Source organism: Nothobranchius furzeri, chromosome 7 (assembly GCF_043380555.1).
Source record: "Nothobranchius furzeri strain GRZ-AD chromosome 7, NfurGRZ-RIMD1, whole genome shotgun sequence".
Classification (NCBI taxonomy): Eukaryota; Metazoa; Chordata; class Actinopteri; order Cyprinodontiformes; family Nothobranchiidae; genus Nothobranchius; species Nothobranchius furzeri.
In genome coordinates, this window is record NC_091747.1 from 63579937 (window position 1) to 63592436 (window position 12500).

Consider the following 12500-nt stretch of genomic DNA (forward strand, 5'->3'; position numbering starts at 1 on the left):
ATTTAATGAACCATAAGACATAAGATTCCATAGGAAATATGGAATCAACCTTATGGATCTGTGGGTACTTTTAACCAGAAGATTGGACCTTTTTATTGCAGGGATTATGTAACACTTCGTATTCACTCAGAGACAACAGAAGAGAGAGTCAAGTTTTAAAAGTTTAAAGATTTATTACTAAACAAATTAAACTAGACTAACTTTAACACTACATGTATGGTGTAACTAAGGTGAGTGAGACGATGAATGGTGTAGTGTGGAATGTTGTTCAGAACCAGCAAATCCGAAGAAACGATTAGTTCTGATGGAAGTGAAGGTGATGTCTTCACGCTAAGCTTTGGTTAGGAGATTCATAAACACATTCAACGCCATTCTGTCGGTCTACGTACCCTCAGCGGAAGTCCCCGTCTAGATCAGGAGGTGTAGAGGTCCAGCTTGGACCTTTTGGAGCCGAAGCTTGTAGAAACAGCCGCGGCAGCCGACCAGTCCAGTCTTGAGATACTTCCGGGTCACGACAGTTTTGTTGGCATCTAGCGAGACCCAAAGCTGGGTGGTGATGGTTCAGCTTTTATTCTGAAAGGAACCGTTGCAGCAGTTGGAACAGCAACAGGTTTTATCCAGCTTGTCGTTGGTTCTTTCGGCTGAAGAGGAAAGTTATGGATCGGCCACTCGACACTTCTCTAGAACGCTTTGAACTGGCGTTAAAGATGACGTGGGCATAGTTTTATACTTCGGATGTTTTGGTTTATGGTCGAATGAAAAGATGACAGATTTACCAAACACCACCAAAACCACGCCTCCGTCAGATCAGAAGGAACTAATATAAGAGACACAAGTTAGAAAATAAGTAATAAATTAAATCATAGACAGTAAAATAATATTAAATAATGAAACTGTGCTAAAATATAATCATATAAAAAATGCAAAGCAAGCAATAAAATATAATCATGTAAAAGGAGAAATAAAACTGTAGTAAATATTTAGATAAAAGCTAACCTAAAAAGATGGGTCTTGAGTCTTGACATAAAAACATGAACGTTCTCTGCGGCCCTGAGGTCCTCCGGCAGCTCGTTCCAGAGGCGAGGACCATAACACTGGAAGGACGCCTCGCCGTGAGTGTGTGTCCTGACTTTAGGGATGACCAAGAGACGCCTGCCAGAGGAGCGCAGAGGCCGCGAGGGTTCATATTGTAAAAGCAGGTCTGAGAGATAAGAAGGCCCAAGACCGTTAAGACACTTAAAAACCATTAGAAGAACCTTAAAATTGATCCTGAAACATACGGGGAGCCAATGCAATTATTCTAAAACTGGTGTCATGTGCTCCCGCCTCCTGGTCTTCATCAGGACACGTGCTGCTGAATTTTGTAGAAGTTGTAAGCCTGAGATGCTCTTTTTGGGAAGAGCAGAAAGCAGGGCATTGCAGTAATCTATCCTACTGGTGATAAAAGCACGCATCAGCATCTCCGTGTTAGCCCGAGAGAGAATGGGGCGGACGCTGGCGTTGTTCTTTAGATGATAAAAACCAATTTTTGTGATATTTTTAATGTGTGGGATAAAAGTCAACTCAGAGTCAAACATCACACCCAGGTTCTTCACTTGTTCAGAAGGATTAAAAGACAGAGATTGTAATTTCGGTAAAAGCTTCTTTCTCTGGGCCTCAGGACCAATGACTAAAACTTCAGTTTTGTTCTGGTCGGGGTGGCGTTAGGCTCGGCTACTTGGGCTGAAGCCCCGGATGTTTCATAGGAAGCCCTGGATCTCAATCGCGGAAGTAACATGCAGTACCAAAGTCCAACAGAGGGGGAGCAGCTGGCAGTAGTTTGTATACAGCCTGCCTGAGCCTCCACCACTGAAGTAGAAGCCCTTCAGCAGCCGGCTTCTTCTACACTCTCTGCCTGAAACGCATGAGTGAAGATGGACATAAGGACGTTTTTTAGACCAAAAGTACGGCGACAGAACCCCAGCTTTGATGAGACTGGTGCTGACTCAGGTTTGTGAGTCTTATTTGAAAATATTTGTTGTGCTGCTGGTTTGCCTAAAGTTAGCTTACTATCAGGTAAAGTTGTTGGAGAAAGAGCGGGAATATTTACTATCATCTCACACTAAACACTAACAGGAACAATACTCTGCCCTGAAAATGCTGAATATGTAGCTTCAGATTAAATATTATGTGGTACAAGACAAATATATATGATGACTAGTGCGTGTCACGTGTGTGTGTTAAGCCCCAGATCTTCCTTAGTCCTAAATCCGCCCCTGGTCCTGGTTGAGCTGGAGAAAGTTCTCTGCCATCCAGGATTTGACGTCTAAAATACAGTTAAAAAGTGCATCCATTGGCCGAGAGTCATCAGGAGACACGGAGATGTACAACTGTGGATCATCAGCATAACTGTGAAAGTTGACCCCGTGTCTCCTGATGACTCCGCCAAGAGGAGGGGAGATTCATGTTTATGCTTGTGTTTAATTTAATGTATATTTTCTGTTATAGATGGGGAGTTTGTAATTATGATTTAGTTATTTGAGTTACCTGAATTGATTAGACTGGTTAGTTTGTGTGCCTGGGGATGTGTGTGTTAATTGTTCCCCTCTTGTTTGTAGAGTGGTCTGATCAGCCAGCATTTAAGTTGAACCTGGTGTGTCTGAAATGTTTTTTCTCTTCTGGATAATGTGTGTCTTGTGCTGGTGTCATTCGGACTAGTTTACATTGATTAGGTTAAGTTCATGTTAATTTTGAAGCTTCTCCAAAATAAAAGGGAGTTTTCAGAATCATCAGCAGTGCTTCTCTGGCTAGTTTGTGCAAGTCCCTGACACAGAGTCTTTACAGCAATCCTCATACCAAGCAAGCATGTAGTGACAGTGGAGAGGAAAACTCCCCTTTAACAGAAAGAAACCTCCAGAGGATCCTGGGTCAGTATGAGCAGCCATCCTCCACGACTCACTGGGGATGGGGAAGACAGAGCAGAAAGTGGTGAAACCTTGAACAAAAAAGTTGCTTCAACTGCCTTTACAAAGATAAACCAGCGGCTCTGTCTGACCCATGGTCTGACCTGGACGAGCTGCTGCTGAGTCGGATTCTTTCAAACCAGATGTGTTACGTCATGAGTTTCGTTCCAGAACTCCACGATGTTCCAGCAGATAAAACACTCGCGTTGTTTTTTTAGTGGTTGAAGGTTAATAATAGTTTACTGCCTTTGTGAGATTACCTGTAATCTTCTTATTTTTTTCCCCTTAATTTCCTCCAAGTGTTTGTGCTGCTTTAACGAGGGAATTTCCCCACTGTGGGATTATTCTATTCTATTCTATTCTATTCTATTCTATTCTATTCTATTCTATTCTATGCTATGCTATTCTACTCTATTCTACTCTATGCTATTCTATTCTATTCATGTATGTACGTGCAAAGCTCAAATGCTCACATTTTGAAATGCTTTTACTTTGTAGAAACTCGAAACCACTTCCTGTTTCCGGTCTAATGGTCGCTAGCTTGATGGCTTTTATCGCAGCATCCTGAGCAGCAACCCCCTCAGACCGGACGGAGCTCCGCGGAGTGAAACATCCGTGTCTGCCGCTCTCCTCCGGGTTTCTCGCTCTGTTTCCAGCTCCGCGGGTTGGAGTCCGAGCTGTGAGGACTTGTTTTATCCCAGTTTTACGTTTCTGAAGCGCTAACGGGGATTTCCCGGTAGCAGAGCCCAGAGGATGAACCCTCAGTGTGCCCGCTGTGGGAAGATCGTCTACCCGACGGAGAAGGTCAGCTGCCTGGACAAGGTGGGAGCTGTTAGTCCGCTAAACCCGAAACAGAATTATTGTTTTATTTATGTCTGAGAAATGGGGACTAATAATGATGATGTTCTGGACTCAAGCTGCAGGTGATGTTAGATGTTAAAGAAGTTTCATAACTTTCCGCTCTGGGGGAAAATCTGGATTTGTTTTTGTGTTACTTTTTAAAATGTTAATTAATTTATTTAGCATTTTTAGCCCTAAATACGTTATTTTAGGTTAAACATCTCCAGAAGAAAATAAAACAGCTGATTTGGTCTTTACCTCTGAAACTTTTATTTTTCAAACAGTAATTAGATTCAATAGATAATAATAAATTATCAGACTCTCACGTTTATTAAGGGCTGTTATTACTAATAAAAGGTAAAATGTGATCATTGTAATTATAGACCCGATAGTGAGATATTAGTTTAGCTGAATTTATGTTTCAGATGTTAAATCCCACAAAATATTCATGTTTTGATGAACTCAGATGCAGATTTGTACCCACACTCGATAATAATAATGACCGTTATAGCAGGCTGACACTTGCTCTTGCGTAACAAAGATGAATTATTAATTCATCTTCAGCAGCTTCATGTATTAACTGTCTGTTCTGTCAGGCATCAGATGACACCACAGCATCCAGGCTCTGATCTCCCTTCATAAAACAAGTTAGGAAAAATAAAATCTGATGATAAAAACGAACTTTTCTTATCTTAGGAATGATGAAAACGATTTCAAATATGTTTACAATCTTATAAAGCAGAAATCAAGGCAGCAAGCTCAGGTTTGGAACCGTTTAGAGGTCAAAATTAAACATGAATCAAACACAAAAGGCTCTAACTCAGAGAGGACCAGGGTTTATCTTCTGTGTCTGTTTCAGCCTCCAGGGTGAATCGCGGGAGGATGGACCTGTTTAGTGGAAGCTGCCATCGCCATCGTCTCTCTTAAAACCGTTTTAACGTTAAAACGATCAACATGAGCGGGTTCCCCTCGGTCAGAGGCTGTGATGTTGTTAAAGAAACATTTCCTCCTCAGGCTGAATGGAGCTCCACTGATGTTAAATAACGCTCTCCCTACTCCAGGCTACAGCTGAACAATGCTGTCTGGGTCGGATCTGCGGGTCAGACAGAACCTGCTGCTGCTGAACCCTGAAACTACCTGAAGCTCAGCTCAGCAGTCAGGAGATGGTTCAGATAGATAATCCAGCAGAATCAAACTTCCTTCAGATTTATCGTCTGGGCATTTTCAGGAGTTCTTCATTTGTGAAGACTCTGACCTTTGACCTCTGAGACCTGAGTGTTAACGGAGAGGACAGAAGCGCGTTAACGTCCAACACGGAACGTAGTCACTTTCTAGGGATCGGACTAATCCTGATGCAGCACAGAAACGAGCAAATAGACCCAACTATAATCTGTCAGATTATAATCTGAACCAATCTGTTTGCACCCAGCTTCTTCTGTTGTTGTTGTTGTTTTTACAGAAAGCATCTTTAATGTTTCTGCTCTGAAACTGAAAATGTTTAAATTCTAAAACACAAAATCTGTGATTTAGGGATTATCAGGCTCCTGCAGATGGAGATGCTCCGTTGCCATGGAGATGAGTTGGTGGTTTGATGATCATGTGATAGCAGGAGTAGGAGGATCCCACAGGTGTTGTGGGATGTCAGAACTACAAACCTTTACCTGCTGAGGCCAAAGAGTTCGTTAATAATCTGTAGCCCAGATTAGCAGAAGACTCCACAAACCCAACGGGTCAGAACCATATTTCCTGGTTCTGAAAGAATCTGGTGTGTTTTCTCATCAGAACTGGCACAAGGGATGTTTCCACTGTGAAGTTTGCAAGATGACTCTGAACATGAAGAACTACAAAGGCTACGATAAGAAGCCCTACTGCAGCGCGTGAGTACGGCCCGTCCCTGTTGTTGTTGTTGTTTACTCTGCGTCTGAGGGGAACCGCCACCCTCTGGGTGGAGCTGCTGTGTTATTTACGAGGCCCTGCAGGTTTTTATAGAGCTGGTGGTTTAGCTGCTCCTGTCCCATCATGCTCTGCTTGTTCTTATCCGCTCGGCCCGATTGCTGCCGCTGGAATTTGTTGTGTTTGGAGAAGGTCGAGGTTTGAGAGGCGGGACCAGGGAGGCGGAGCTTAGAGCTGCGGGTTTATAGCTGAATACAGTGTTGGGGAAGTGATTTGAGGCAGAAACCAGAGCGACAGAAACGCTTTCACCTCTCAGAGGAGATTTTCATCGTTTATCTGGATGTTTTTGGGAAAAACGTTTGTATTTATTCTGAGTTTCACTGAATTTTTTTGTACTTTTTTCTTCAGAAATAAACAAAGTTTAACGTTTTTAATGCTCACACCATGTTTTTGTTTTTATTTGGTCATTTTTCTGTCCGATATAAACATGTTAGTTATTTCAGCTCAGCGTGAAACTGGGACTTTAAGGTCACCAGATAGTTTTTCTGAAGCGTTTTAAATAACTTTTTGTCAATAAATTATAATGAGTATGATTGGACTCTTGAATCTGGAGATGGACGGAGTGAAACCGTTTCGTGAGCTGGGCCAGAACCTGACATGTCCAGTAAAGTGTTGCTAAAGGTCACGAAGAAGAAGAAAAGTCTGACTTCCTGCTGATAAACTGTCGATTCGCCGCCTGACTGGCTGGCTGTAATTAGCTACTTCCTGCTCGTCAGCATCTCCAGACTCAGGATTGTTTACGCTTTCCTGCTCAGCGTCGGGTTTGTTTTTGGACCTCGGTGTTGCATGTGGAGCCCAGAGTACAGACCGGCATCCCATAATTAAAGTGTGTGTGTGAAGCTGTGCCTCCCTCTGACGCCCTGTTATACTGGGCTTACTGGGATGGAGCCCGTCGCTTCAGCTTCTGTTTGTTTCCTCTGAAACGTTTACTTCCTGTCAGTCCAGCACAGGATGAGTCTGAACCAATCAGATCACACCACTCCTTTTACACCTGTCCAATCAAACTGGCTGGTTAAGGAGAAGTTAGTCTGATTTGTTACTGGGATTATTGAGATTAGATCAGATCTGAGGGTTTCCTGGTCTTGTGCTTCGTAAACCTCAGGAGGAGTGGGATTACGGAAGCACATGATGACTGAGACGTTACCACCTTTCACAGCTTCACGACTTTCAGCTTGTAAAGGCTGAAACGGCAGAGAGGAGGACTCCTGGTGTGGAGGAGTTTAGTTTGTCCTGCAGGAGAGTTCGGTCCTTCTGGATCAGCTGTTTTAATAACAAAACCTCCTCCTCTGCAGCTCCTCTAAAACTAAAGATCCTTTTCTGTTTAGGGAACTCATTTAATTCATTAGATTATTCATGAACGTAGGAAGCAGCTGAGTCCAAACCGGCCTCAGACGTGAGATTTTAACCCTGAAAGTTCCTAAAAGTCAAGAAGTGTTTTGGTTTAGCAGCTCTGAAACTTTCAGGGTTTTTCTGCTTCTGATGTTTCCGTTTAAAACTTTTCTTTATGCAAATGAATCCAAATCACAGCTGATTACGTAACGCTGCTCACACGAGTGTGTGTGTGTGTGTGTTAGCAGCCTCTTGCGGAGGTAAAGATGTTTTGGTTACATAAGGAACTGAAGCAGCCCACATTACCCAGATTACTGCAGCCTGGTTGTGTCGAAGCAGCAGAAAGGAGGAGGTCTGCTGAGACCAAACGTGTTGCTCAGATTTAGAGTGTGTGTGTGAGTGTGTGTGTGTGTGTGTGTGTGTGTGTGTGTGTGTGTGTGTGTGTGTGAGTGTGTGTGTGTGTGTGTGTGTGTGTGTGTGTGTGTGTGTGTGTGTGAGTGTGTGTGTGTGTGTGTGTGTGTGTGTGTGTGTGTGTGTGTGTGTGTCCTGGTCCGGTATAAACACAGAGCTCCGGAGAGGATTTTGTGGATGTGCCGTCTCAGACTCAGGACCAGTGAGGTGGTCAGGATGATGAAACCTTTACTGTAATCACCTCCTGAACGTCTCACGGTGCAAAATCACGACTTCATCCACTAAAACAACGTATGCTGCTTATGATGGTCAGATTACATTTAAAATGTGGCTAAAGCTGATTTCTTTTGCCTTTTATTTGATTTATTTTTCATAAAACTTGTTTCTGTCTAACACGTATGAATAATTCCTGACTCATTTAAAGGGGTTTTCAGCCATTTTAGTGTGTTTTTGTAAAAGTTACAAAGAATTCCCACAGACGGCTTGCTGAACAGCCTCAGCTCAGAGAAATAAAGCTGGCATTCTTTAGCACTAATAAGCTAACAGCTAGCTAAACCAAGTCGTCTGCTTAAGTTTTACCACCTGACCTTCCCACGACAGGAACCGTTAACCTCAGAGTTCTGCGTGGGTGTCCGTTAGGGCTGCAACAACGAATCGATGAATTCGATGAAAATCGATTACTAAAAGCGTTGGCAACGAATTGCGTCATCGATTCGTTGTGTCGCACAACTCTTCCAAAAGCGCCCCCCCCCCCCTTCCCGCCCGCCGTTGCGCGCAGACCAGAGCAAGTCAGATCAGCGCGAGGGAGAGCCTGCAGACTTGCGCTGCTGCGAACCGGTTCCGCATTGTTGCACAGCGATCCAGGCAGCTGCTTCCAGCGCACGGTCCATTCTCAAAGTGGCGCAACCAAAAAAACTATAATTAGCACACGATCGTTCTTGTCTGCACATGTTCTCTATTTTCTGTCTTATTTGTGCCTGAAGCGCTCTGCTGCGGAGCTCATCACCTGTGCTGTGGTGATGTCACCTCACGCAGCATCGAAAACGCGCTCTCCGCTTTGCGGTCAGGAGATCTCTTTGATCTGCTCAAAAGTAACTGATGAGGTGAAAAAGTAAGAATCCAGGCAACAGATTTTCTGGAGAATTATGAGGAGATGCAGGAAGATGAGAGACAGACAGGACAGGAAAATAGTTCAATAAAAACAAGAAAACAAAGTAAAATGTAGGTAGATTTATCACCACTACACGTTTTTACCAGTATAAAACAATAAGTTATACACATGTCATATTTATACATCTGATACAATTCAGATCACCTTCAAAACTCAGTCACACACCCAGGGCCGTTTCAAGACATTTTGGGGGCCAAGGCAAAATGTCTTCCACCCCCCCCCCCCCCCCCCCATAACTGGGCTCCCCAGAAGCCTCTGTGTAATTCATGCCCTCTCCAGTAGTGTTAGTTATACAGTGTTTATAAAAGCCCCTCAGACATTACTGACATGTTCTAATATTATCAGATGAAAAACTAAATTATCAGACATGCTGTCTCATCTGCTGCTTTTATAAACTTGCAAAAAGTAACAAAACCATTTGAAAGCCACTATTTGTGGATTATCTGAAAGTTTCCATGGAGTGTGTGACAACTTATTTTTTCATTGATCCTATCGTCTAATCTCACAGCTGAAACAAGCGTCCTTAATAATCTGTGCACAGGAAGCGTACCGATGCTGTAGTAAAACAAAAGTTATAACAATTTATTATTAATAAAACCTTGTTGCAGCACTAAAGCATAAAAATGAGATTTTGCATTAAATATGCAAAATATTTACATATGAGTTGTTTTAGAGCCCTTTAATTGGCAGAATCTGATATTAATTTAGTTCTTACAAAAAATGGGTCCCAACATGGTTTGTGTGGCGTTGCCATAGTGTGACGTCATAGGCACAGATCCCCTGTCCTCTTGTTTGGAAATGGAAATATGATCACCCTACATTACACAAACTGTCCACCCGGGCTTTTGCGCTGCACAGAGACGCTTCGCTGCCTACGACTGAACGTCAGTTGAGAGTCAGTCTCATGCAGAATGACCAATGAAGAGAGGGCCTCAAGTTAAGACTCTTTCCTCATTGGTCAGTCCACACGAGGTGGGTCAAAGGTTACTCTGGGCGGGTTACGTGTTGTCAGGCATTCAAGTATTGAGTATATTTACTGCATATTACAGTAAAATATTCTGTATGTGACCACATTATGGTGATCCTTGGGTCGTGATGATGGAGCCCTTGAATATTGTTGCCCAGGGTACAACAAAGTGTTAATCTGGCCCTGGTTCCGCCGTCACATTCCCGCAGAAACTGGTTGATCACACCGGGGCCAGACTACTAGCATGTGGCTTTACAACCACAATGTCCTCGGAAGCAAAAACACTTTTAAAAGGGAGGGAGGAGTCCTAACTGTTGCTGCAGGCGTGTTGTGTGAGAGTGCAGTTATATACTGGTTCATATATTTTTGGGTTCAGTTGCTTTCATGTGGCCTAATGTGAGTCTATTTGGGATCATTGGAATGATCAGCAGCATTTCTTGATGTGACTTTATGGCAGTTGCCCAGGGCATCATCGCAAGGAGGATGGCATTCATTTACTTTTGTTTTATTTGGTATTTTTTCAGTCATTTTTGGAAATAGTGATCAATTTTGATTAATTCACAGCCTATGTTTAATTACATTTAAAATAAATGTCTACAGATGAGATCAAACAAAACAGATGAGAATTGCCCTTAAGCTGTTTAACTTGGACCAAGCATTTGAGGTCACAGATAGATGTAGCTTAGGGTCTCTGTCTATACACCTTATAAGACAATTTAGGTGATGGCATGTTGTTTTTCTGCTATTGAACTGTTTTCTAATAATGTTGTGTTAAATAAAGTGAAGGAAGGAGAGAAATAACATTTCCCTAGCAGTTTTTAAAAATTTCCCCATGTAATCCGATTAATCGATTAATCGTGTCGAGACCCCATCCGATTAATCGATTATCCAAATAATCGTTTGTTGCAGCCCTAGTGTCCGTGTGCTGTGAGACCGGCGGGGGGGGGACAGCTTTGGTGGGACACTGAGGGGACAGAAACACACTGTGGACTCGGCTGCGCTCAGACTAGCTGTTAGCTCATTGATTCTGAAGGACATGAACTCAGGATTTTCTGAACTGAGGCTGTTTAGGCAGCTGTCTGAAGGACTTGATAACTAGTGGCGTGACGTTCACGAACGAATCGAATCCTTTGAACGGGTTTTCAAAGTGAACGATGAGAGCCGAGTCCCTGTAGAGAGCCGTTCATCTTGTCTTCCGGTAACAAACCTTCCCGGAAGTCTGTAAAGCGCACCCGCTCAAACCCCACCCACCGCTGTGACGGGCGTAGGAGGAGCCCTAACCAACCCTGTGCGCCCTCACGGACGCCGCAGGAACACGTTGCTCTTAACACACCCCGCCCCCGGTCTCTTGGCTTCACTTCGTTCAAAGGAGCCAGTCTTGTGAACGGCTCTTTGAGGTAAACGAACAAATAATGAACGGCTCCCATGAAAGAGCCATGAATCCCATCACTATTGATAACGCTACACACAAACACAGAACGGATGGCTGATAAAAGCCTTTATGTGAAACTTGGTGGCACAAAAACACATTTGGAGCCTCAGAGACAGAAGAAAACACCAGAGAACAGCAGGAAAACTTCTGTAACCCTCCGCTGGATCCGTCACGGTTCTGGAGGAGAGGATGCCACCGGAGGTCTGCAGATCTGAGCTGAGCAGTGAGGCGGGTCTGTCTCCTCCATGAGAGAAAGAGAGGATGGAGGGATGATTCTGTTGAAGGCTGGCTGAGAGTTTCACGCATGACTGAGAGAAGAGAAAAGCTGAGGACAGGCGATTACAGTTCCTCTAAAAATGACCCAGAACTCATCCGTTTTCCTTCCACTCAGCTGTCAGCGTTGTCCTGTGGTGTGAGGACAGATAAAGGACAGAGGAGACATTCAGAGACGAGATACTCCTTCTTCTTCTGCTCGGTTTGAGCTTCCTCTCTGTTGTCCTGCTGTCCTCTTCCTTTTGTCTTTCATGGTTTTCAGATGTTTTGTTTAATTATATAAATGTTTCATTTCTTGTTTTTCTGTAACAGTGCTAACCACTGCTCCACCATGCAGCTCATGCAGTGTGTGTGTGTGTGTGTGTATGAGAACACTGTCAGCTAGTTTCTGCTCCGTTACCACCTGAGACGATCTCATTAGCTTAAGTCGTTGATTTTCCTTCACTAATGAAAAGCTGCAGCACAAGTTTGTTGTTTAATGGAAAAAGAATCAGGCTGAAGACCAGCCAGGTCTGTTAAAGCTGAGATAAACAGGTTCTGCTGGTTTGCCTGCAGACGGTGGTCATTATTTTATGCTAATCTCAGAACATTAAGTTGGATTTTAAACGCAGTACTAGAGCTGACTTAATTTAGTATTTATCCTGATGACGATCCTCGTGTTCCTCAGGTGAGACAACAAAAGCTCTGCTACATCTCACCTGCACACCTTAGGTTTGTTTGATTTCTCTGACTGGTTTATTGTTTATTTTATTGAGTAAACAGGTAAATGTGTTGAAATGACGTTCAGATTAAGCTTCTGCTTTCACACCAATCTGAAACATTCACAAACATTTTTAGAATAACGGCAGGTCAGGTGCAGCTGGGTAGAAACAACCATCCTATTTCGTTTAAAGCTGCAGAAGCTTCAAGAGGAAGAAGCAGGAGGGAGTCGGTCAACATCCAAATCCAGTGCAGTCGAGAGGAGGGATGGAAGTTTGTCGTCACGGCGACCTAACGCAGCATCAGAAGTAGGACAGATGAAGAGAAGGCTGAGAGGCCAGAGAGCAGCTGAGTGTGTGTCGGCTTGTTGTGTGGAGCTCTCTGGAGCGTCTGGATCTGCTCCATCTTCCTGCTAAGGTGTTGATGAAAGGACGGGCTCGGGACGGGCTCGGCTCAAACGAACCCAGCTGACAGCTCAGTGGG

General features: G+C 43.6%; 1 protein-coding gene across 1 annotated transcript in view; it reads left to right on the forward strand.

Annotated features, from left to right (window-relative positions):
- The first annotated feature begins 3536 nt into the window (after window positions 1–3536).
- The window catches only part of LOC129167254 (LIM zinc-binding domain-containing Nebulette), a 25037-nt gene continuing 16073 nt past the window's right edge, over window positions 3537–12500 (forward strand). Inside the window, exons 1-2 of the mRNA XM_054751908.2 lie at window positions 3537–3764; window positions 5565–5659. Of these exons, the coding sequence (XP_054607883.2) occupies window positions 3696–3764; window positions 5565–5659 (164 nt within the window). The 5' untranslated portion in view covers window positions 3537–3695. The remainder of the gene's footprint in view (window positions 3765–5564; window positions 5660–12500) is intronic.